Source organism: Sprattus sprattus (genome assembly GCF_963457725.1).
Source record: "Sprattus sprattus genome assembly, chromosome: 3".
In the NCBI taxonomy this organism is placed as follows: Eukaryota; Metazoa; Chordata; class Actinopteri; order Clupeiformes; family Clupeidae; genus Sprattus; species Sprattus sprattus.
Genome location: NC_137922.1, coordinates 4,793,376 through 4,816,107, shown reverse-complemented (window position 1 = coordinate 4,816,107; position 22,732 = coordinate 4,793,376). Strand labels below are relative to the sequence as shown.

Genomic DNA, 22,732 nt, shown 5'->3' with positions numbered 1-22,732 from the left:
ATGTTTGTTTCCATGGTGACCACTAGGACGCACTGCTGAAGAGGGAGGCGCAGCCATACGCCTGCTCGCGCGATTGTCTCAACGCGGAGAGGAGAGACCAAGATGGTAAGACGAGACGACCACACCGAGGCTGAACAAGGTGTTCTATGTGGCATTGTCTTTAAAAAGAAACAGGATTGCTGTCAGTGTTGTTTTCTGCATCCTTTCATCGATTGAGTTGTAGTTTTTAGCCAGGTTTTTGCAGCGGAAGCTTCGCTTGTTCAGGAAATGATATATCGTTTACCTTTAGAGAAATATCGCGTCTCATCATTGTCGTCGATACCATTTAGCGTAATATAAGTTCCCTACTGTCTTTTGGCTGTACTGTTGATAGCCTCTCAATTCTGTCCTCTTCCAGCCCTTCTTCAACAACATCTACTACCCTTATCAGGCAGACAGCCAGGGTGCTCAAACATCTGTAGGGATACCCTCGCTGCTGAGCTCTCCACAGAGCCAGCAATCCAGCAACAGCCAGCAAACCGCCTCCGTGGCTACCATGTCGTCCTCCATACAAGCCTCAGCTGCGGTGCCGCTCCCACCCTTCAGGTTCCGTTTGCAGCGTGAGAGTGTGGACTGGCGGCGCATCAGTGCTCTGGATGTGGACCGTGTGGCCAGTGAGCTGGACTTCCAGACCCTCCAGGAGCACATAGCAGGTGTAACGTTCTGCAGCATAGAAGCAGAGAGGTGCCAACGATGTCAGGCCCCAGTGGATTCAGCGGTACTCAAGCTCTTCCGCCTGTCCCAACTGACCGTGGAGTACCTGCTGCACTCACAAGACTATCTGAGCCTGAGCCTGCAGGCTGCAGAGGAGAGGGTGCAGGCAGAGCAGCGGGACAAGGAGCAGCTGCACCTCATGGTTCAGAAGCACGCTGATGAACTGAAGACCCTTAAAGATGAACTGAAGCAGAGGAAAAAGATCATCACATCACAGCAAGCCATGATCAGCACCGGCATTGCAGGCTATAACAAGGTTTGTATGTGTGCATGTGTGGTTGAGTGTCAGAGGGGTTGTGTGTTGGACCTCTCTAAGGCTGGTCTTGGTTGCCACTTAAGAACCTTATTTAACAACAGAGATGCCATTGGAATCCTGCTTTCATATCTCCACCATTCAAATCAGTCAGGTCGTGTTGTCAATGAACGAGGCAGACCCCGTTGCTGATTTTTATTCTTCTGTCCTGGAGGTGGAACCCAGTCCGTGTCCCCTGTCAGTACCTAATTAGATACACAGCTAATCATGAGAGGCTTAATTCAAATTCAACATCTTGAATTGGGAGCTGAGCAGATGGTGTTGACTGGTGACAATAACTCCCCAATCCCTTTGTACTTAAAGGTTCCTCTCCTAAACAGAAGCCCCTCCCCCACACTGCTGGTTTGCTGGTTTTAAATCACTTAGATGCAGGAGCTGTCTCCTCTCTAGTGGATCTTTATGGCTTTCCTGCATTTGTCTTTATGCTCATGAGCGGCCCATTAAAGTAATGAAATGGGTCTACTTTGTAGCTTTTTGCTACTCAGTTGCATAGTTTGTTAGGAACAGACAAACCGTTAAACAATGATAATAGTACTGATTTGTCTCATAAGAGGCAAAGTTGTATATTTGAATGTGGAGTTGTGCATCTTGAATCCGTTGGTTTGGTCAAGCATCATCGGCCAACTTTCACACGTTTAGGTCTTGATGGACTTCCTGTTTGCTTCCAGTCTGCACAGCTTTAATGCAATTTCACAGAAGATTTGGGCAATTAGGTTATCTCACTTACTCCAATTTGGCACACAAAGAGGGCTTTCTGATGGCAATATCTGGCAGCCAGCCACACTCAACAAAGTCACTCACTCATTCACAGATATCAGACATTTAGTTAAGGCAGCAGCTCTCTCAGTGATACTCAGTGTGGTGTGTAATATGTGTAGGTGACTTCACAATGCTCTTGTCTTTCTTCTCTGTACAAACACATTATGGCGTGACAGAGAGGAGAACTCATGTTCTCAATAGGCAAGAGAGATCTCTTATTCCAGACTGACTCTAGATCAGTGCCTTGACGAATGGCAAGTGCTGTGTCATTCATGTAATAGAAAGGGCATAGTAATATAGTAGTAAGCAATGGGAATAAGCATTCCTAGTCATCATAAAGAACTTTTATTTAGCATTGTAATGAATTTGACCTTTATCGCAAAGGGCATAGTAATATAGTAGTAAGCAATGGGAATAAGCATTCCTAGTCATCATAAAGAACATTCATTTAGCATTGTAATGAATTTGACCTTTATCTCAAAGCACATACAGAAAACAACCAAACAATACAGAATGAATCGAACAGTGGAACAAATTCAGGAATCATAGAATAAAGATGTAATAACAATAATAGTAAAAATGCTTTTTATTTGTAGCGCACTCTTCATTCAAAAGAATCTCAAGGGGCCACAGAGCCAGTACATAGTAAAAACAGAGTAGAAACAAACTATAATAATAAAATAAAACTTGAAAATATTAGCATAATAGAAAACTTAGTGACAGTGATTTATCACAAAGTCAAAATCGCCTTCCTAAATAAAAAAGTTTTTTTGGCCAGTTTTAAAATAGTCCAGCGTCTGCGTTGCCCTTAGGTGGTCAGGGAGGCTGTTCCATAAGCGTGGCACTGCCAAGCAAAAGGCCTGGTCGTAGGAGTGTTTTTTTAAATTATTATTAATTTATTATTTCTTTTTTTTTGATGCATGATTTATTCTGTCTTCCAGTGCCCACACTGTGACAAAGCCTTCATGAATGCCACATTCCTCCACAGTCACATGCAGCGCAGACACCCAGACGAGTTTGACTTCAGTGAGTCTCTTTGACAACTCTTATCATACTCAACTGTTAAGAACAATACAATTCTCAGGAAAAACAGATATGATATGGTATGATATGAACGTGTTTCCACTCAGAACTTCTGACAGACACCCAGAAGAAAGTGCAGTCTGTGCGTTTCCAGGAGGAGATCAACAAGCTGCAGGAGCAGCTATCTCTGACTCGATCTCAGCTCGAGACACAGCAGCAGGCCTATGTGGCCAAGGCTACTCAGGTGATCACTCTCCCTGTTACACACAGTCTCCAACTCTGTCTCTGTGTCTGTGTCTGTCTCTTACACAGGCCTATGTGGCCAAGGCTACTCAGGTGATCACTCTCCCTGTTACACACAGTCTCCAACTCTGTCTCTGTGTCTGTGTCTGTCTCTTACACAGGCCTATGTGGCCAAGGCTACTCAGGTGATCACTCTCCCTGTTACACACAGTCTCTGTCTCTGTGTCTGTGTCTTACACAGGCCTGTGTGGCCAAGGCTACTCAGGTGATCATTCTCCCTGTTACACACAGTCTCTGTCTCTGTGTCTGTCTCTGTGTCTGTCTCTGTCTCTTACACAGGCCTGTGTGACCAAGGCTTCTCAGGTGATCACTCTCCCTGTTACACACAGTCTCTGTCTCTGTGTCTGTCTCTGTGTCTGCCTCTGTCTCTTACACAGGCCTGTGTGGCCAAGGCTTCTCAGATGATCACTCTCCCTGTTACACACAATGTCTGTCTCTATCTCAATCTTTACCTCTGTATCTTACACAGACCTTCTTCACAGCTGGCATTTGTTCTCTTTTCATTTTTCAACTGATTTACTCCTAAAGACTAAATAACTTTAGACATGCAAGATGAGATACTGTAATATCTTATTAAACCTATGTCGTTGTCCAATTAACAGTGAAGTTGTTCCAAATATAACTCTCCCTACAATAAATGACTCTGTTTCCTATAGGAAAAAGACTGGAGTGAGAAACAGGAGGAGCTCAAGCAGGATCTAGAGAATTGGAAGGCGAATGAGAAGAGGAGCATGAACAGACAAATAGAAGAAATCAGGGAGAGCTGTCAGCGAGATGTCAATGCACTTTACCAGAAGAACGCTGTGCTGGAGAGGGTGGGTGTAGTCTACATGTTGCAGTAGCCCCGCAAGCAAGAGTTGGCAAACAGTGCATAGAAACACGTGTTAGCAAGTTTTCAACGAAGGCTTCCATGAAATGTGTGATATCATGCTGTGGTTTTAGCCCTACCATAAGATAATGTTAATAGAACAAATAGTAACAGTGTTATTAGGAGAACATGGAACATGGACAACCTTTAATAATAATAATAATAATAATAATTAATTTTATTTGTTGAGCACTCTTCATTCAAGCAGAATCTCAGAGTGCTAAAGGACAAAAGGACAGTTTAAGAAAATATTTACATTTTTTAAAAAGTAGGAAATGTCTTTATGAATAAAAAGGTTTTTAGGCCAGTCTTAAAACAGTCTAGTGTCTGTGTTGCCCTTAAGTGGTCCGGGAGGCTGTTCCACAGTCGAGGGGCAGCAGCGGCGAAGGCCTTTCTGTGATTTGGGTGCAGAACTTCGAAACCTCATGCAGCAGTTTATGTGGATTATAGTTAATTTGCGATGTGCAGTCACAGGTATTCCCCAGAATAAGAATCACACTCTTTTCCCAGCAATTGGCAAAGGTCCAGGAGAGCAACCATGTGCTGGGGGTCAGAGTTGACGAGGAGAAGAAGAGGACTCCACACAAAGAGACTAAGAAGAGGAGCAGCACGCGTCCAGACACGCTTGATGGGGGCACATACATGCTTGGTGAGGTAGTCAAACACCAGCAGGAGATCCTCAAGCTTGAGCACCAGGTGCAGACACAGGTCAGTGTTACAACACGCAGCGGTGTAGTTGTAAAGCTGGTTATAATAATAACAATACATTTTATTTGTATAGCACACTTTCAAATACAAAGATGTCTCAAGGTGCTTAACAGGGTCACAATAGCAATTTAAAACAGTGCATTCAAAAACAATACAGAAAAGAAATTAAAAAAAACAAGAAACCAGGACTTTAGGAGAAGGCAGATATAAAAAGATGGGTTTTGAGGTGGGATTTAAAAGATATGGGTTATGGGTTATGCCAGACATTTGATTTGATATACGTCTATTGAATTTGTGCATCTTAACATGGTTAAATATAATACAGGAAGAGAAGTGGTCAGCCAGACTGCTGAAAATCCAGAAGGAACATGAGACGGTGAAGAATCAGGTATGAAGTGTTTTTTATAGCATATGTGCACGAATGATTGTCTTTTGAAACTCTGGTTGCGGAAGCATAATCCTTGTGCCATGTACTGTATGTCTTGTCAGCTCAGTGAGGACTTGCAACACCTGCAGAGACGTGTGAGTGAGCAGAGCAGCAGACAGACGGAGCAACCAGGCCCTCAGCTGCTGAAGGACCCTCGCTATCAGGCCCAGCAGGTCAGACAAGAGCTGTTCACAGGAAGTAGAGCGCTTGTTCAGGATATCCTGCATTAGTCTCACCAACTGCAGGCCAGTGGGGCCATTGGTCCTGAGCTCAAATATCAAAAAGGCCATTGAGCGTTGACCACCGGATGATGCTCAGATCCGTCTCCTACACAGCTAATGCTGTTTTCTAAAATGCACTCTGTGTCTCCTGCTAGAGGGCCCTGCAAGTTTACCCATGGCATTGAACATGGGAAACGGGTGCATCAGCATATTCCTTAAAAATGTAAAAAACAAATAATTTGAATGGCCCATGCAGCAGTGCATGATGGTCTACTCTACTGTAGTTAAATATACAAGGAATATATTTTTCCAAAGAAAGGCATCTGTCACACTGTGTTCTGCCTGTCAGGGGAGCTTGTAACATCATCAGCAAACATCTATTTAGACACAGAGGAGAAGCGTATAATATTCCATTTCTTTGTCGTTCGTCTATAAGCTGCGATGTGCTAGCTATGTAGAAATGTATACATGTATGTTTCAGCTTGGCATATGGACTTAAAGTGGGGCATACCACGTTTATGCCAGGAACAAAGCCATGGTAACCAAATAGTGTGTACGATTGAAAGGTTAATGAAACAGTTTAAAAGAAGAAATATTTTCTTAAAGAAATGTTTTCTTTTATGTCCTCACAGGTGAAGCAGGTGTCTGCAAGCCCTCCCACTATTGTCGTGAAACATGAAGGTATGTACGCCTTGGGTTACAAAGGTTTGTTTTTTTCTGTGAAAAATACTTCTGCTCTTTGGCATCTATTGCCTTTGTTCTAAATCATCTCCACACATAAAGCTCACTGTGCTCTTCTCTCTCCATTCAGTCCATTCAGTCGCTGGCCCAGAGCCCAAAGCCAAGCCACTCATGCATGGTAAGTGGCCCAAACGCAGTTCACGAACAACACAAAGACTCATTTTAATAATGTTTTTCCTTTTGTGACCATTTTGGACTGATTGGTCCCTTGAAAAAAAATGAGAGATGCTGTACAACAGAAAGTTGTTGTCTGTATGAGTACGCAAACTAAGAGAGGCTTGCTCAAACGTGGCGCAGAAACAGGAATTAACGTCCATGTTTGCAGTATTAGATAAAACGTTATCATCTGTAGAACCCTGTTAGAACAGCAAAACAGTGTGTTCCACTGACTATGCACTACCCTCACCTAAACCTCCTTGCTATGATTCCGCCTCCCTGTGCTGTCCATCAGAGCACCCTCTGGTGCTCCATAAGCTGGACCCCATAGTGGAGCTCTCAGAGGAGGATCGAGGTAACCAGCCTGTGCACTGTGGCATGCTGTACACCGAATGCATCGTCTCATTAGTAGCCTCTGAGAATATCATGAGCTGTTATTGGATGAGCCGCTCTGTGATTGGCTGTGGTTGTCTGTAATGGTGCTGAATGCTTTCATGTCCATTGTGCATGTTGCTTGGCATTAAGACATCTACATGTACCCTGTGTAAGAACGGTTATGAACTCTCTATGTTCCCCTCCTGCCCTTATCAGACGTGCTTTAAAGAGAACATCTATGAATATATATTAAATGTTTATATGCTGTGACATTTAACCTGCCTTAGAATGTGGTACTTGCTATTGCTCATCATCTGACGATTGGTTGGAGTGAAGAGTTTGTGGTCACAACTGTGTATTTCTTTTACAGACTCTTCAAGTAAATCGGACAGGACAACTAGTGTACGAGAAGTTCAGGAGAGGGTGAAGGAGCTCCTGAAAAACCCCGGAGCTAAGCGAGAGATGCGAGAGATCGTGGAGCAGACTCTTTGGGATGAGCTTCACTCTCTGGGCATTAGACCAGTAAGTGCTGACCGTTTCATTTGACTTTTGAACATTTGAGTTGAGCTATTAGTTATTTAGAAGGCAAAGCAGAATGTAGCGGACTCATTTATGTGTGTTGTGTATTTGTACACAGTATAAGCTAGCTCATGTACTCATAAAACATGTTTATTATATCATTATGGCACCAGTAAATGGAAGGTCTGTTCTTCAGGAAACTCGAGGCCTTTGTATAGAAGAGTATAAGCGATCAATGATGGCGGTCCATCGGAAGAGGGCTGAGCTGGTGAAGGATACGCCTCAGTGTCAGCGTCTGCGAGTGGAGATCTCAAACAGCCTGGACCAGAGGGTTAAGGACAGACTAGCAGGCTGCAGCTCTTGGCCAGAGAGGCCACACACAACCAAGGACACTCCAGGTACTACAGGTACACAGATTTCACAGAGGATCACAACAGGCACCCTTGTATCTCTTGTGTTCAAAAAAAGGACATACTGTCATTTCCCAAACACTAACCGCGGTTTATAGTTCAAATTTCTGCTGCCCTTTATACTCCGGTGCGGTCGATTCATGGGAATGCTTTTTTTCCCGCCTGGAAGTTAGTAATGTTAGTAACTCTGGCAGGTAAAATGGGTCTCCCTCCCTCTTTTACATACAAACCCCTTTAATGTGTCAGGTAAAAACAGCATGGGATAGAGCACAGTGTTTTTCCGCATTTTCCGTGGTATTTATCAAACCAGATCCGCGTTGGGCAATCGGCGCCTTACTCCGCCCTTTAGTGTTAATTAGCGCGCCGCTAAAAGACGGGAGAAATCGCCTGCATGTTGCTGCCACCATGGGTGTTTCGAGGAAGAGAAAACGAAGGTTCAGCGAAGAGGAGATAGATATATTGGTTTGCGAAGTAACAGCGAACATTAACCTTTTACAAGGAAGGAATACACTGCCGCATCCGGCTTTTCAGGACACCAAATGTTCGCTCAATCACTGCCCTTGATTCAATGTGCGCGTGGTTATAGTGTTGTTCTGCTGCCGATGCTGGGTTGGGTATAGGTGTCATTATCCATGGCTGTTGGGGATACCCGCCATCACCTACAGCGAGATGTTTAAAAGAACACGATTATAAAGAATATGCTATTGGGTGGTATTAATGCATAAACTGTCTAATATAACAATATAGATGTGTACATGGCGAGATTAATAATTTCTACAAGGGACATGGGTTCACTACAATATATCCCCACTGAAACAAATACATTTACCAAGTAGCCAGGCCTCTCTAAAATCCCCTTTGCTCAATCTTGGATAGATGGCACTATTCCAGAAGATAAAACTGTCATGGACAGATCCAGGGTATTTGGCTACCACGTTAGTAATGGTCATGTTGGCATCACATATGACCTGGACATTCATTGACTATATGTGCTTTCTGTTTCGGTAAATGTGTTCGTGGATTGAAGGTGGGACTGTTTGGATGTGGGTGCAATCAATGGCTCCAATTACTTTCGGTTTTTGAAGTCCTGTTTAATGTCTTTAATTTCAGCTGTGGTAGTGAGGAAATGTATATATTGACCAGTGCGCCGTAGCAATGTGTCGAGTAACTGGGTGAATATTTGGCTGAGTGAAGGCTGAGATATACCAACTGCTGGTGCTATGACTGTTTGAAATGATCCGGATGCCAATATTTGCAATGTTGCCAGGAGTTTAACAACTGATGGAATGGAATGTGATCACTGAGTGGAGGGTTTGATGTCGTCTCTGATCTGGTTCAGTAATTTAAGTATTGTGTGGCTAGTTAACCTGTACCATCTAATGATTTGTGGTTTGCTTAACTGGAAATGTGTTATACGAGTTGAACAAATTCTTTCTGTGTGTGTCTTCGCCTTGCTCTAATAACTGCTGCCATATCGAAGTTTTCAGACTCAATCAAAATGCGCTTCCTGGTTAAGACGTGCTTTTATGAGGTGGATAATTATCCCGCAAATTAGAGACGCACTCTCGCCAGACAGTTTTAGTAAATACCACGGAATACATTATTAGGCACACTTAACGTCTCTCCTCCCATCTCTTTGCAGCACACACCCACTTTTCCTTATACCCTCCCAGCAGCGGTAATCTGCGCTTCTACTCAAATGCGCCTCCTTTGTAAATAACGTTTTATGTTTACACCGGCTTTTTTACGCCTGAACTGGGCGCAATCCTGTTAGTAAATCAGGCCCTCAGTCTTCCATAACGATAAAAAACATTCAAGGTTATTTAAAACTTTCCTTTGCTAGTTAGCCAGTACAGCAACTAGGCAACCGTATCAACCTAACACTGTTTGTTGCAAAGCCTTAAACAAAGTTTAATTTCTCAAAATCAGCTCACCAATAAAAGGCAGTCTTGGGTTCACAACCACTTGCGGATGACATGGCTTCACATAGACACGATACGATCCTGAGAGATATAATGTGACATCAATGGAGCAAGAGCTTACCCTGATATCAATGTAGTGAATGGAGAGGGTCCATCCCCCCTTCCTCTCACCTTTCTAGAACAATAATTAATTCTGTAATTCTGTGGTTGTGATTCCCCTATAAACTTTTAATGAATGCATAGCTTTCACTGTAAGTGGGAATGACGTAGCCTATGTGTGTGTGAACATGGGAGAAGAGGGTGTAGCATTTTAGCTTGAACTTAAACTTTTAAATGGCTAGTAGCGCTCGCACCACAACTACATAGCATTTAGTTTCACGTGGTTAATACCCAGTTGCGGTCAGTACAAAGGTTTGTTTGATACAATGACATAAAATACTGTAATGCGGTTTATTTTCATTTTCCGTCTGCTACCAATTTAAAGCAAAAGCAATTTCTTGATAGTAACGTCTATCTCACCTTCTCACCTAAAACCTCATGTTGCAGTCCTGCTCTGCCCATAAGTCTTTACAGCATTGAATTAGTGTGCTGTTCAGTGTGTAACCTAAATGACCTCCATGGACATGTGTATCTGTATCCAGTGGCCTCGTCCAGGACCATGTACGGCAGTCTGCCCTCGAAAGGAAGCCGACTGATTGCAGATGTTCCAGCCAAACAGTTGAAGACTCCTCAAGCATCCCACCGCAGCAGCACCAAAGCCCAGCCCAGCACCTCCACCCCTAAGTATGCTTGTGCCTGATTGGCCCCACACAATCCACCCTTAAGTATGCTTGTGTCTGATTGGATGCTCAAAGAAAGCCCTGCCCCACACCTCCACCCCTAAGTATGCCTGTGTCTGATTGGATGCTCAAAGAGCTCAACTGGATTTGGGGGATAGTTTTTAAAATCATATAATGTAGGACAAACTGCATTACTCATTGAAAAGTATTGAAGTATTGAAAAAAATCAGTTGTTTTGTTGAATCTTGTCACATGATATTCTCTGTGCTCTCATTTCATTCCCTAGGACTCATGAGTTGAGTTCAGATGATGATTCTGAGGAGGGGTTGGTGCCTCCGACTCTGAGCAGCTCCTTGATTAGGACTCAGCCCACACCGCTCCCCCGGGGGAACACCCCCCAGGTGGTGCTCTGTCAAGCACGCGGCGCTGCTGCTCCTTGGGAGGAGGATGAGGGGGAATGGACGGAGGGCAGCGAGCTGGAAGAGATTGACCTTAAGCAGCAACAGCATTCCAGTCCGCTCACCCAGAATGCATCTGGAAAGAAACCTCATGGTCAGAATGTGTTTCTTCACAGACACACTTTTTCTCTTTCTCTCTCACTCCCTCTCAAATGTACAAACACAATTGTTACCACGTTTACATGATCAATTATTTGGATGTGTTTTTGGTCCTTGATTCGCATTACACCCTATTTGCAATCCATCCCCTACTGAAAAGATACAGAGACATACAGTACTGTGCAAAAGTTTTAGGCAGGTGTGAAAAAATGCTATGAACTTAGAATGCTTTGAAAAATGTAAACAATAAATGTTTATTTTGTATCCATTTACATGGTAAGACTGAGCACAGCAACAAGACACAACATAGTTATACTGCATCAGCAGGGTCTCTCCCAGACAAAGATTTCAAAGCAGACAGGGGTTTCAAAATGTGCAGTTCAAGCTCTTTTGAAGAAGACGTTGAGGATCGTAGACGCAGTGGTCAGCCAAGGAAACTTAATGCAGCTGATGAAAAACACATCAAGCTTATTTACCTTCGAAATCGGAAGATTTCAAGCAGTGGCATCAGCTCAGAACTGGCAGAAACCAGTGGTACCCAGGTACAGACATTTACTGTCCGGGGAAGTCTGGCCAGAAGTGGTCTTCATGGAAGAGTTGCAGCCAAAAAGCTCTACCCCGACAAGGAAACAAGGCCAAGTGACTGAACTAAGAACGAAAACATAGAAACTGGGGTGCAGAAACATGGCAGAATGTGCTCTGGACTGATGAGTCAAAATTAGAAATATTTGGCTGTAGAAGAAGGCAGTTTGTTTGCCGAAGGGCTGGAGAGAGGTACAATAATGAGAGTCTGCAGGCAACAGTGAAGCATGGTAGAGGTTCCTTTCCAGTTTGGGGCTGCATTTCTGCATGTGGAGTTGGAGATTTGGTCAGGATGAATGGTAACTTCAATGCTGAGAAATACAGGCAGATACTAATCCATCATGCAATACCATCAGGGAGGCGTATGATTGACACCAAATGTATTCTGCAGCAGGAACATAACCCCAAACATACAGCCAATGTCATTAACAACTATCTTCAGCTTAAAGAAGAACAGAAAGTCCTGCAAGTGATGGTATGACCCCCACTGATCTCTACATCATCGAGTCTGTCTGGGTTTACATGAAGAGACAGAAGAATTTTAGGAAGCCTACATCCACAGAAGATCTGTGGTTAGTTCTCCAAGATGTTTGGAACAATTTACCAGCGCAAGTTCCTTCAAAAACTGTTCGCAAGTGTATCTGGAAGAATTGATGCTATTTTGAAGGCAAAGGGTGGTCACACCAAATATTGATTTAATTTAGAATTTTCTTCTGTTCCTTCACTGCATTTTGTTAATTTATGAAGAATTGATGAAAATAAACTGTTAACACTTCCATTTTTGAAAGCATTCTTAGTTTACAGCATTTTTTTTACACCTGCCTAAAACTTTTGAACAGTACTGTATGTCAACTGTGAATGCCTATAGTGGGATTTTAAAAACCATCAACTGTGCTCTATATCACTCCATTTGATGTCATTCTAGGTCATCATGTGAAAGACTTAACGAGGAGCCTTGAGAATCAACTGGCTGACCGAGGACCACCAAGACTAGCAGGGAGCGTGAACACCATACATTCTGCAAATACCAACAATAACTCATCCAAAAGAAAGGATGTTGTAGAAGAACTTAAGGTACACATTCCCTTATAGCTGCTTTGTAGCTGCTGTGTGTTATAGGATAACTGTCTAGTCAGTCGTAGAGGAGAATGTCATCACCTGTGAAAACGAGCCTTTGAGGTAGTTTTAAAACACCAGTGTAACCTTCACCAGTGAGGAGAAATGTTTAAAACTCCACTCTGTCTAGGAGAATCTGTGCATTGTTCTGTTTTGGCCCGTTTGACCTGGGGGGGTATTCGTCGTACGTGGTTTAGTGACAAACCTGGATAAGTTAGTGGTAAACCTCCTAATAGAAGAGCCCTGTGACGTTGTTTTGCTAGGAGAATGAACCAATGGGGGTTCTTTTATTAGGAGGTTTACCACTTACTCTGAGTTAACTAAACCATGTACGACGAATATCCCCCCTGCCCTGTGATCCCAGTGTAGATAAACAGGAAGTGCTCCAGAGTCGCACCCACATATGCTGGTGCTTTGGCATTCCCATGACTTCACAAACCCTCATCCTTTCTTCACATTCTACAGCTAGCACATTTGCACGTGAAGGAACAGTAAATAAATACGTTTTATGTTTCAGTACAAGGACGCTAAAGATGATGATGATGATGATGACGACTGGGATATCTCGTCACTGGATGATGTTTCCAAGCCTACTTCAAGCCTGAACACGGTTCAGAAGACTCTGGACTCGACTAGCACAAGCGTCTGGGGTCCCTCCACCGGCAACACCCCAAAACCTGGTAGGGTTTTTGGACACAGCAGTACACCACAGGCTGTTTTGTGGTGGTCTTGAAAAGGAAACACTTGATACTGAAGGTTAACAAGAATGTGATGCCAAAAACTCTTATGCGCTTTTATTTTCTCTTTCAGGACTCACGGAGGCTGGCACGGGCAGCACTCTGAAGAGTAGCCTAGTGTCTTTCAGTGACTGGAGTAGTTCGGAGGATGCATAGAGGATGCATATTTCTTATAAAACATTTGCCATTGTTGTGTGGGTTATACTCCACAACCACCCCCAACCCCTACACACACACACACACACACACACAGAAATAAATACTTTATATTTGCATTTGTCATTTACAGGTCATTTGTTACTTCTGATGTGGAGATTCTCTAGATCTACTGTTGTTTGTATTCATCTTGTCAAGTTTCACCCCTGAATATGGTACATTATGGCTAAAAAGTAGTTTTTTTACATGAGTTTTTCTTACTTAAGTTAAAGCACTTTATACTGACAGACAGAACATTTGCTTTCAAATACAATACTAGTTTTCCCAACTAAATCCAGGTAGTATTCTTGCTGACAGGGTCCCCTTGGTAATGAAAGTGCTGTGTCATTCTGTACAGACGCAGGTTGTTGATGTGGACCCAACTCACTCAGACTCATACAAATGAGTCCATGCTGAGTGGTTGGGTGGTCCGAATGCTGCGTGTTTTCTTGCTTGCGAGGCTGACGTTGCCAGACCACAGAGGAGGCATAGGTGGGGGTTTAGGTGCCCGTCTGGAAGATGCTGCGAGAGTGACTGCTTGCCTGGACGACCCTGGAAGCATGTATGTCCGCGTCCGTGTCCGTGCGGTGACGTAGGACCTAGGTTGACGTTTCTTCCCACTAATGAAAGGATAGGTTTGGGGGAGTTAGATGTTACAGTGTATTTTTAACATGACACTGTACACAAAAAAAATCAATGACTAATTATTCAAAATTGTTTGTGTGTGCATGTAATAATAGAGCGAAAATTTCTTAAGAATTACTTTTTGTAGATGGCCTCTCGTCCCGAGAAATAACACATGACAGAAGCAGCAGCGATGATCAGACATGATCCACCCCACCCAATGAACACTGCTGCACCGATCTCAAATCTGACAGAGATGTCACATTGAACAGACGTTAGCAGACGCTTCAGCTCATGATATATGAAAAAGGTCTCAAAGTGCATTTTGAAGGTACTCACTTCTGGGCTCTGAAATTTGGATCTATAGCTTCGACACGCACCTTATTCCCCCACCAGGAATATACTATCAGTCCAGAAAACCCTGGAAGACATACGGAAAAAATCTATCTGAGATAAAGCCTGAAATTGTCCATAGTGTTTACTTTAATCTAATAGACAGACATTCATGAAATCTGCTATTTGTATTGTTATTATGTTTAGTATCTAAATAATAAGTATGTAATAATACATATGTAGTGATTATAAAGCAATGAACCATATATATATTTTGCATTTTGAAACGACATAGCTTACCAGAGGCAAGGTAGGTGACGCTAGCAGCAAATGTGACCCTGGCATTGGCCAGCTCTGAACCACCTATCTTGGTGCATTTCATCCCAATGAAGGCGAGGACAGCTCCCCAGAAGCCCAGGATCACTGATACGATGGACAGAGCCCGACACACATGCAGGAACACTGCCAAGGCAGGGTTAACATCACTCAGAGTCAATCTATCCTCTAAATGAAACAAACATGCAGGAACACTGCTAAGGCAGGAGTAACATCGTTCAGAGAAGATCTATCCTCCCTTGGTCAACTAATTCAGTGGCAAATGCGTAAGGTGTCTCACCTGGAAGAGCCAGCAAAGAAGGGTAGTACTTGCAGTCCGACACACCGGTGGTGTCAGAGACACAGTCCATCCATAGGTTGGAGTAAAAGTTACTGGTGGTGAGGACAACGCTACCCACCTCAGACCAGGTCCAGTACTCAATAGCCAGAGTGGAACACACCAGAATCCACCCAACGAGGCACGAGACGAAGGAGCCGAGCTCCATGAACATCACCAGAGTCCTGTACTTCATGGTGCCCAGTGTGGGGGGGGACACTCTAAGGGGAAGATAAGGTTGACATGAAGCAGTCTGTTGGAACTGTGGCGAGTGAAGGACTGCACAGCCGGTGGGGGAAACTCAGTTATGTGAACAGGACTTGTTTCAGCCTCTTTGAGATCCATTTGCAGCATCAGCATCTTTGTGTTCCCAAGATCATATCTGGCTCTCACCACCCCCACACCCCTATCGTCTCACGCTTTCTGATGAGATCACCACTATCTTTACACTGGCTTAGAAGAGCTACTAACACAGGACATCTTTTATTATGACAAGATGAGACTGAAAGACATTTGGAGGTCATTCTGTTATTAGAATGAATTGATTAATTGAGTTATTTGTGTGTGTGTATATGTATATATATATACATACAAACATACCTTTTTTTATCTGATAACTATTACTATTATATTACTTTCATTACAGTTATCCACCCAGTTACAAGAATTATAGTACTATTAATTACAATATTACTACTATTTTAGTTTTTAAGTGAGGTCCTTAAACGATGCCCTGGTTCATTATGTGCTGATGGTAGACACTGAATGCTATCTCTGAATATTTTTTCTAAACAAAGATATTTATCTCATCAACTGTCTGTTTTTCCAGATTCCATACAGTCAGGTGGACTGACTAGTATCTTGGTATCCCCCCACCTTCTGGGTAAACAGACTTTATTTGAACTTTCTTTTTTAAAACAACCTTTGCCTCATTTGAGGACCTACATAAAAAACAGAAATGTCCCCCTCAAATGCATAGCTACAGGTGGATATCACATGAAGTGACTTGGTTGTCCATATTTGATTAAAAATGATCCATGAATTCAGAATTCAGAAAAGGCTGGAATCCAAACATACTTTTCGCAAATAATTTATTCAGAAAATAACGTCCAATACAGACAGAAGATGTAACATTATCCCCAAGATGCAACATCTACATACAAATGACGAGTAATCATATTTAAAATCCTAATCATATGTATCCCACTGTTTTAATTTCACAACATCCACCAGTGGTACTCTCCCTCAAAGTATCATCCTTAATTGAATTCAGACTGAGAAGAAACGTTTAAATGTGCTTAACAATGTGTTTTACAAGAGTCGTTGTTTAAATTGTGTCTGTCTTCATTCTCAGACATTTCCAGCCCCACAATCCTTAACGTTGGAACATAAATATGTACTTGTTTAGAGTTTCTGAAGTGTTCTAAATGTAGGAGTTTTTAATAAATAAGGCCTTCTCACTTCTGGAACCATCTGACCAAGCTCTACTGCTTAAGCCAGTTGACCTGCTGTCCCTCGAGCTCCTCCCTGACTCCTTCCCTGAGGAGCGGGCGGACCGAGATGACCCTTCTGATCTCTGGGACTTGTCTGATCTCTCCGACCTCTTTGATCGTACAGATCGCTTCGACTTTGACGAGGATCCGGACTTTGAGGAGCGTCCGGTCTTTTCTGTGATTCCAGAAACAGTTGAAAGTACGGTTCTTGACGATAGCTCCGATACGGAGGATGCTTGAGACCCTGAGGAGAGCTCAGACATTGTGGAGAACTCAGCGGAGATGGGACGCTCTTCTACTGCAGCCGGAAGGGGAATGCCCGGAGCACTACAAAGAACACATTTATATAATAGAAAGCTTTGTAAATGTGTGTCCCAGATATCGCCCAACATAACTAATACTGAAAAAACAAGAATAAGAAATATTTTGTAATATGCAAAAAAAATAACGCTGTCACAGGATCTCTTAAAATGTACTTTTTATGATGTTTTTACATATTAAATTAAGCACAACACAGTACTCAGAATACATATGTGTATGAGTGTGTGCTCACCTGTATGTCAGAGACCACATCTTAAAAACAGAGACCAGGTGAAATATACCCCCAGCTATGTGAAAGGCAGAGCCAGCCCACCCGAGGAAGAGCGGCGTGCCTAGGTCAAACCTGTCAGGGAAACAAAACTCTATTTCTAATGCTTATAGACACGTTGGGTGCTGGTATCTGTCCATATTTATTTAGACAGGACAGTGTAAATGTCTCAATCTTACCTTAATCCGTCAAAATTAGGATTGAAGTATTCAGCGGAGACATACTGTGCATACACAGCATAACCAGAGGCTGCCAGCATTCCTGCGGAGAAGAGAGATCAGTAGACAGACTTGCTGTCATTGTGGAACTTTCAGACACTCTCACAGAACACATTCTAGGCTTGCTTGTTCTAAAACCACCTTAATGGAATACTTGCCACTGGTAACATGGCAGACTCCACCAGCGAGGAGAGTTCTGTTCTTCTCCTTGTCTTTGCCCCCGAGGTAGGTGCACTCCATCCCCAGCAGGCTCAGAATGAACCCCAGCATCCCCAGCGAGAGGCCTCCCATGAGAAGGGCCCGGACGATCTGGATGTGATCTGGATATGAGAGAGTAACTTCGCATATTAGCACGCCATTTTAGGTACAAACACTGCACGTCATCATTCATGCTTACATAGCACATGTTCATGACAATAACTGTCTGTCAGTCAAAGAATGAGCCTCAACTGTCTGTCAGTCAAAGAATGAGCCTCAACTGTCTGTCAGTCAAAGAATGAGCCTCAACTGTCTGTCAGTCAAAGAATGAGCCTCAACACTGAACTTTAAGTGACACTAGGCAGTAGAAGCATAGGCCTGAAGCTTTGTCCAACCCACCTTCTACCGACCAGAGTACAGGAAAGTCATAGCAATTAGTGACAGCTGTGGAGTCTGTGAAGCAGGCCCTCCAGAGGCTGGACCAGTACCAGGCCACGGTGATGATTGAGCTGCCCCCCTGCCCACCGATGGAGGTCACCTTCCAGCCCTCCATGGCCATGGAGCAGGCTATAAAGATCCAGCCCAGCACTGTCAATAGGAAGCCCCAGATTTGCACCACGCGGATCTTCATTCTCTCTTGAAACTGTTTGTGATACACATACACTCCAAACAAAAGATATCCCCGTAAAAGTCTGATTTCACCTCTCTCTTCTCTAAAGTCCCATGCCTCGCCTGCTGATCATGTAACTGACAGGGTTTCGCTCGATGGCAAGTTCCACTAAGGAGAGGAGGAGTTGGGCTTCACACCCAAACTCTCTTTCCCACCTGTATTGTTTATGTGTGTGTTTATGTGTGTGTGTGACATAAAGAGAGGGAGGAAGGTAGGGAGGGAGGAAAACAAAGACAAAAAGTGCTAGTCTGTGTGAATCTGAAACCAGTCCGTTTACCAGAGTCTTGTGCCACTGATGGCCTATGGAGATGCGTAGCTCAACACTTCGCTACACTTCACCGATATATCAACACCAGGTCATCTGAACGTGAATCTGTGACCAGGTGTAAGGAACAACGGGAGTGTTCTGAGTTCATTGTGGACCTTTATGGCAACAGGCGTAATATGTTCTAAGGGTATAGGTTGAGTTCATGCGTCCATGTTTGAACTGTATCTTGAGCCATCAGACACACGGCGATCTGTTCATGGTGAACCTGCAATCCCTGACGTTACTCAACCAACGACCTCTCATTCTCCACTGAGGCAAAATATGTGGGTCAAATGCAGAGCCAAGGTCAAACTGATCTTTAAGACATTACAAAGAGGCCTTATTTTTCCATGCCTCAGGCTTCCCAAGCTTATTAATAATTTCATAAAGATGGAGTCTCTCTCTTTTATCTTTAAGACTTAGTTTCCCTCTAATATTATTCGAAATAAATCCATGTCTGTGTTATTAATGAAAACAAATGAGGGACTAATGTGATGAAAGACTACCCTGCTTGATCTGACCTGACCTCTAGTTAGGGAGTGCAGAAAGAGGGGGACTCTGTGTCATCTGTATCACAACTTTCACTAATTAAAGAAAGGGGGAATAGGCCCATCACGGTACCAACAAAGAAGAGCCTCAGTGTGTCCGTTGGCGGCACATCAGCTAATAACTCAGTAGGCTAATAAGGTAAGTGAGTATAAAGGCGTAACCAATAATAGTAGGCTAGGCCTGATAATAGTGTTCACTTTTACAGAAGAAACACATTTTTTAGTGAACTAACATTTTATGAACAGCAAAAACCCTACACTGTCAAGGTTAATTTCAACCAAAACAATGTTCTCCCTAATCTAATTTTACAAAACGCTCTGTAGGCTGCTGTTTAATTGTTGTTGTTGGTTTATTTTTATTTTTGCCTTAACCTGGGACCAGTTCATTGCAACAAAACCAATGTATTTTGTGATTTCATTTATATGTTTACAACAATACTGCCATCTGGCGGTCAGTGTCGCCTACTTAGTGGGTAGGCTAATAAAGCGAAAACGGGCTTTATTATTGGGAAGAAGTTAGATTGTTATCTAATTCTCCTTGAACAGCAACAGCGGGACACATAACACTTGTTTACGGAAGCGTTGTGAGGGAATGTTTCAGAGCGTAGGTCTATCAGCCGGAGGGAGTGAAACGGAAATGCGGATCGGGTTTCCACTTATCATCAGGTGGAGATGGACGGCTGTTCTTAAGACTTCAGTAATTTCCGATTCTGTTTTCGAATAGGCAATGGATTGGTTACAGCACGATACTTTAAGTAGTGCATTGGGGCTGATATTGCTACACTTCTGTCATCAGTTTGCCTGGGTTGATAGCCTAACTAGACCTTTCTTCCATCTCCCTCACGGGGAGCGTGGCCTTGCCCTGTTGTTTATAGCCACTTCATTGGTTGAAGCTTCCAAACGGTCACAGCTGAGCCGATGTGTCCACACATGTCGACACTTGAACGGAAACGGTGGTCTGAGGTGAGCTTGTATTACTCCTCCATGGCTTTACTTGTGAAAATGAAATGGAAAAAAAAGTGGAGGAGCAAGAGACCTATTTTCTCAAAATGTTCAGCCTCTTAGTTATACTTCACTGGCTGCAGCAGTAGTAAATATCACGTCTGAATTATGGTTCTATGTCTCCTAGCCCTATGCAAAAGCAATAACCACAGGGAATGTTGGTTTTGGATGAGCTCTGGGTGGGAATCCACTGCAATCACAGGAATAAGTAAGCAAAAGGCTGTGGACTGGACTCAAGGTAGCTTATGCAAAAATATTCCCAGCATGTAGATAGGCCTATGGTTGGTAAGACACCAACACTGTTTGCATTATCAACATCAGGATAGAAAAATTGACTGAAAGTCTGAAAGTATTTGTAGTTTTATTCAGCAATAGCAGCGATTAGCGTCATTGTTCCCAGGGACCTCCAGCTACGGCCATAGCACCACCAGAGATCACAATAATCCAGATTTGACAGCAGACACGCTTTGTAAAACCCTGGTGTCTTGTCAATAATTGCAACAACTCAAAGGCATATAGGTTTCACTTGGACACCTGAATGTGCACTGTCTGCATTAAACACCCTTTACTAAATGTATCCTGTGTGTGATGTGACTGTGATGTGACCCCCATCATCAGTACTGTGGCAGTACGAGGAGGAAGAGCATAGGTGTCTTCTTGGCCTTATTGACTAATATTTGATAGAATATCCAGCAGTAAAGGACACTGTAGAATGTTGTTAGGCACATCCAAAATGAGTAATTATTCATGGCCCATTAGTCGGCGTTTACAAGACCAGACAGACTTATTAATTTACATTGAACTTGTTCAAATGGACTAGCAACAATACTTGAAGAGCTGTTTGGAGTTGTAAGTGGCATAAATAAAACATAGGCCAGTTTACCGACTTGAACAAATATTTATGAAAAACACAAAACCAATTTTGTTCTGTGTCTGTCATTAATGTAAGGCTTACAGAATCTGTATTTTCACATTAGATTGTATATTTTATATAATACTGAAAGGAACTATTTGTAGCTTTCATGAGTATGCAAGGACCACTATCGTTTTAAGGGAAAAGGATCTCTGTTCTGTTTCCTTAGCCGAAGAACGGACTTCATTGTGGCTACAGTTGAAATGGAAATGGAATACTGTTAAAGGTATATTTAATAATAACATGACACATAGGACCTAAAATAGCCTGCGAAAAAAAAAAGATATCAATAGGACATGATGAGAATGATGCTCTTTGCATTATTCAGATTGTGGACAGATTGATGTCCACACATAACTGGGATCTGATTGGCAACATGTTTATTAGGCATGCTATTAGCAGGCTTTTGACCAGAACCTTTTTTTCTGTTTGCAAATGTAGTGAAGGTGACCCAAGATTGAGTTTGCACTGTTTGCTGCCAAACTGTCATGACCTTTTATGAAAACCACCTTATCGGATATCTTTGGTGTTCATAATACATTGACTGACAACCGCGGGGACTGACAAGCATTTCGATGCCCAATTTCACCTTCAAATACATCCCAAAGTTTTGATCATGAAGTAGCCGGCACGGAAAGCATGGTGATGCTTGTCAATGCTTGCTGCCGACTGAATCCTTTGTTACAAAAGCTGAGCTGGTGTCCAGCATATCTGCTATGCAGCACCTAAATCAAATGTAAGATGGAGTGTTTTTCTTCCTGAATAGTTCTCAGGACATCTCCAAAGCAGACATTGCAGGTGTAGCTCTCTGCCTGCTAGCGTTGTTGCTGTGTACATGCATGCAGTCATCAAACATAAGCGTTTCTCCCAAACTGTCTGGACGTGGGCCCCTGCTCCTGGGGGTCTTTCTGGAGGGTGGTGGAGGGGTTGGGCCTCTTGTGTACGGAGATGAAGGAGGCAGGTCTGTTATAGGAGCAGTCCGTGTGTCTGGGGGGGGGGAGGGATGTGCATCAGTGTTATTAACTAACAGAAATACAGGGGATATTTGACATGAACATATCATTTTTAACTCCAGTGTCATAGCAGATGTCTTATTGATGGATATGTATGATGTATTATGGAGTTTGTTGGAGTTTGTTGGGGCAGTGTGCAAGCTGCTTTACACAGCTGTGTGTATCGCCCATCTATACTTCTGCATGTAATAGCGATAGATTTTCAGGTAGGAACTGTCTACTTCGATTTTGTAATTATTCGTTTAGAATTGATTATTAATTTATTCATCATTACTAACTATGGTCATAGTAATTATCAAATGCAATGATGCAGCATTATTAACGAATATGGGAAATGAACGATATTTAAAGCAGTAGAGAGTGAATCATTTGAATGATAATAATCATTATAGTAATACATTGAGAAATGTAGTCATTTTAGGGTGAACCCTGTACAAGAGCTATATTTCACAAGAGCTATGATTCATATTGGCATAGAGTTGGACCATGCTTTAAACTGCAGCAATCAGTGTCAGACTCAGAGACGTACCTCATACTGAAGCCCTCTGTTAAAGAGAGACAGAAGATGAAGCCTCCTAATATGCATAGAACAGACCCTCCCCATCCAATGAACAAGGCAGCACCCAGCTCAAATCTGGTTGGATTGAGACACAAACGTTAACACACACGCATACAAAACAAACAGTGTAAGGTACATTCACCTTTTTA

General features: G+C 42.9%; 3 protein-coding genes across 3 annotated transcripts; 1 reads left to right on the top strand and 2 right to left on the bottom strand.

Annotated features, from left to right (window-relative positions):
* dzip1 (DAZ interacting zinc finger protein 1) lies at positions 1-13,425 on the top strand (the record flags this gene model as incomplete). Its single annotated transcript, XM_080835298.1, is given in 19 exon segments — positions 1-36; positions 40-105; positions 398-1,009; positions 2,767-2,851; positions 2,956-3,092; positions 3,808-3,966; positions 4,530-4,727; positions 5,053-5,115; positions 5,217-5,327; positions 6,008-6,056; positions 6,196-6,234; positions 6,568-6,627; positions 7,018-7,169; positions 7,363-7,564; positions 10,140-10,281; positions 10,564-10,829; positions 12,342-12,490; positions 13,050-13,212; positions 13,343-13,425. Coding segments are annotated over 19 exon segments (2,772 nt in total).
* A 433-nt stretch (positions 13,426-13,858) lies between these two features.
* cldn10d (claudin 10d) lies at positions 13,859-15,269 on the bottom strand (the record flags this gene model as incomplete). The annotated part of the gene is made up of 5 exons (XM_080834588.1): positions 13,859-14,084; positions 14,228-14,335; positions 14,428-14,509; positions 14,722-14,883; positions 15,038-15,269. 5 exons carry the CDS (start codon positions 15,267-15,269, stop codon positions 13,859-13,861), a joined length of 810 nt encoding a protein of 269 aa, XP_080690714.1.
* A 1,288-nt stretch (positions 15,270-16,557) lies between these two features.
* On the bottom strand, positions 16,558-18,202 carry cldn10e (claudin 10e; the record flags this gene model as incomplete). The annotated part of the gene is made up of 5 exons (XM_080834587.1): positions 16,558-16,810; positions 17,120-17,230; positions 17,335-17,416; positions 17,535-17,693; positions 17,971-18,202. 5 exons carry the CDS (start codon positions 18,200-18,202, stop codon positions 16,558-16,560), a joined length of 837 nt encoding a protein of 278 aa, XP_080690713.1.
* Between the last annotated feature and the right edge of the window lie 4,530 nt (positions 18,203-22,732).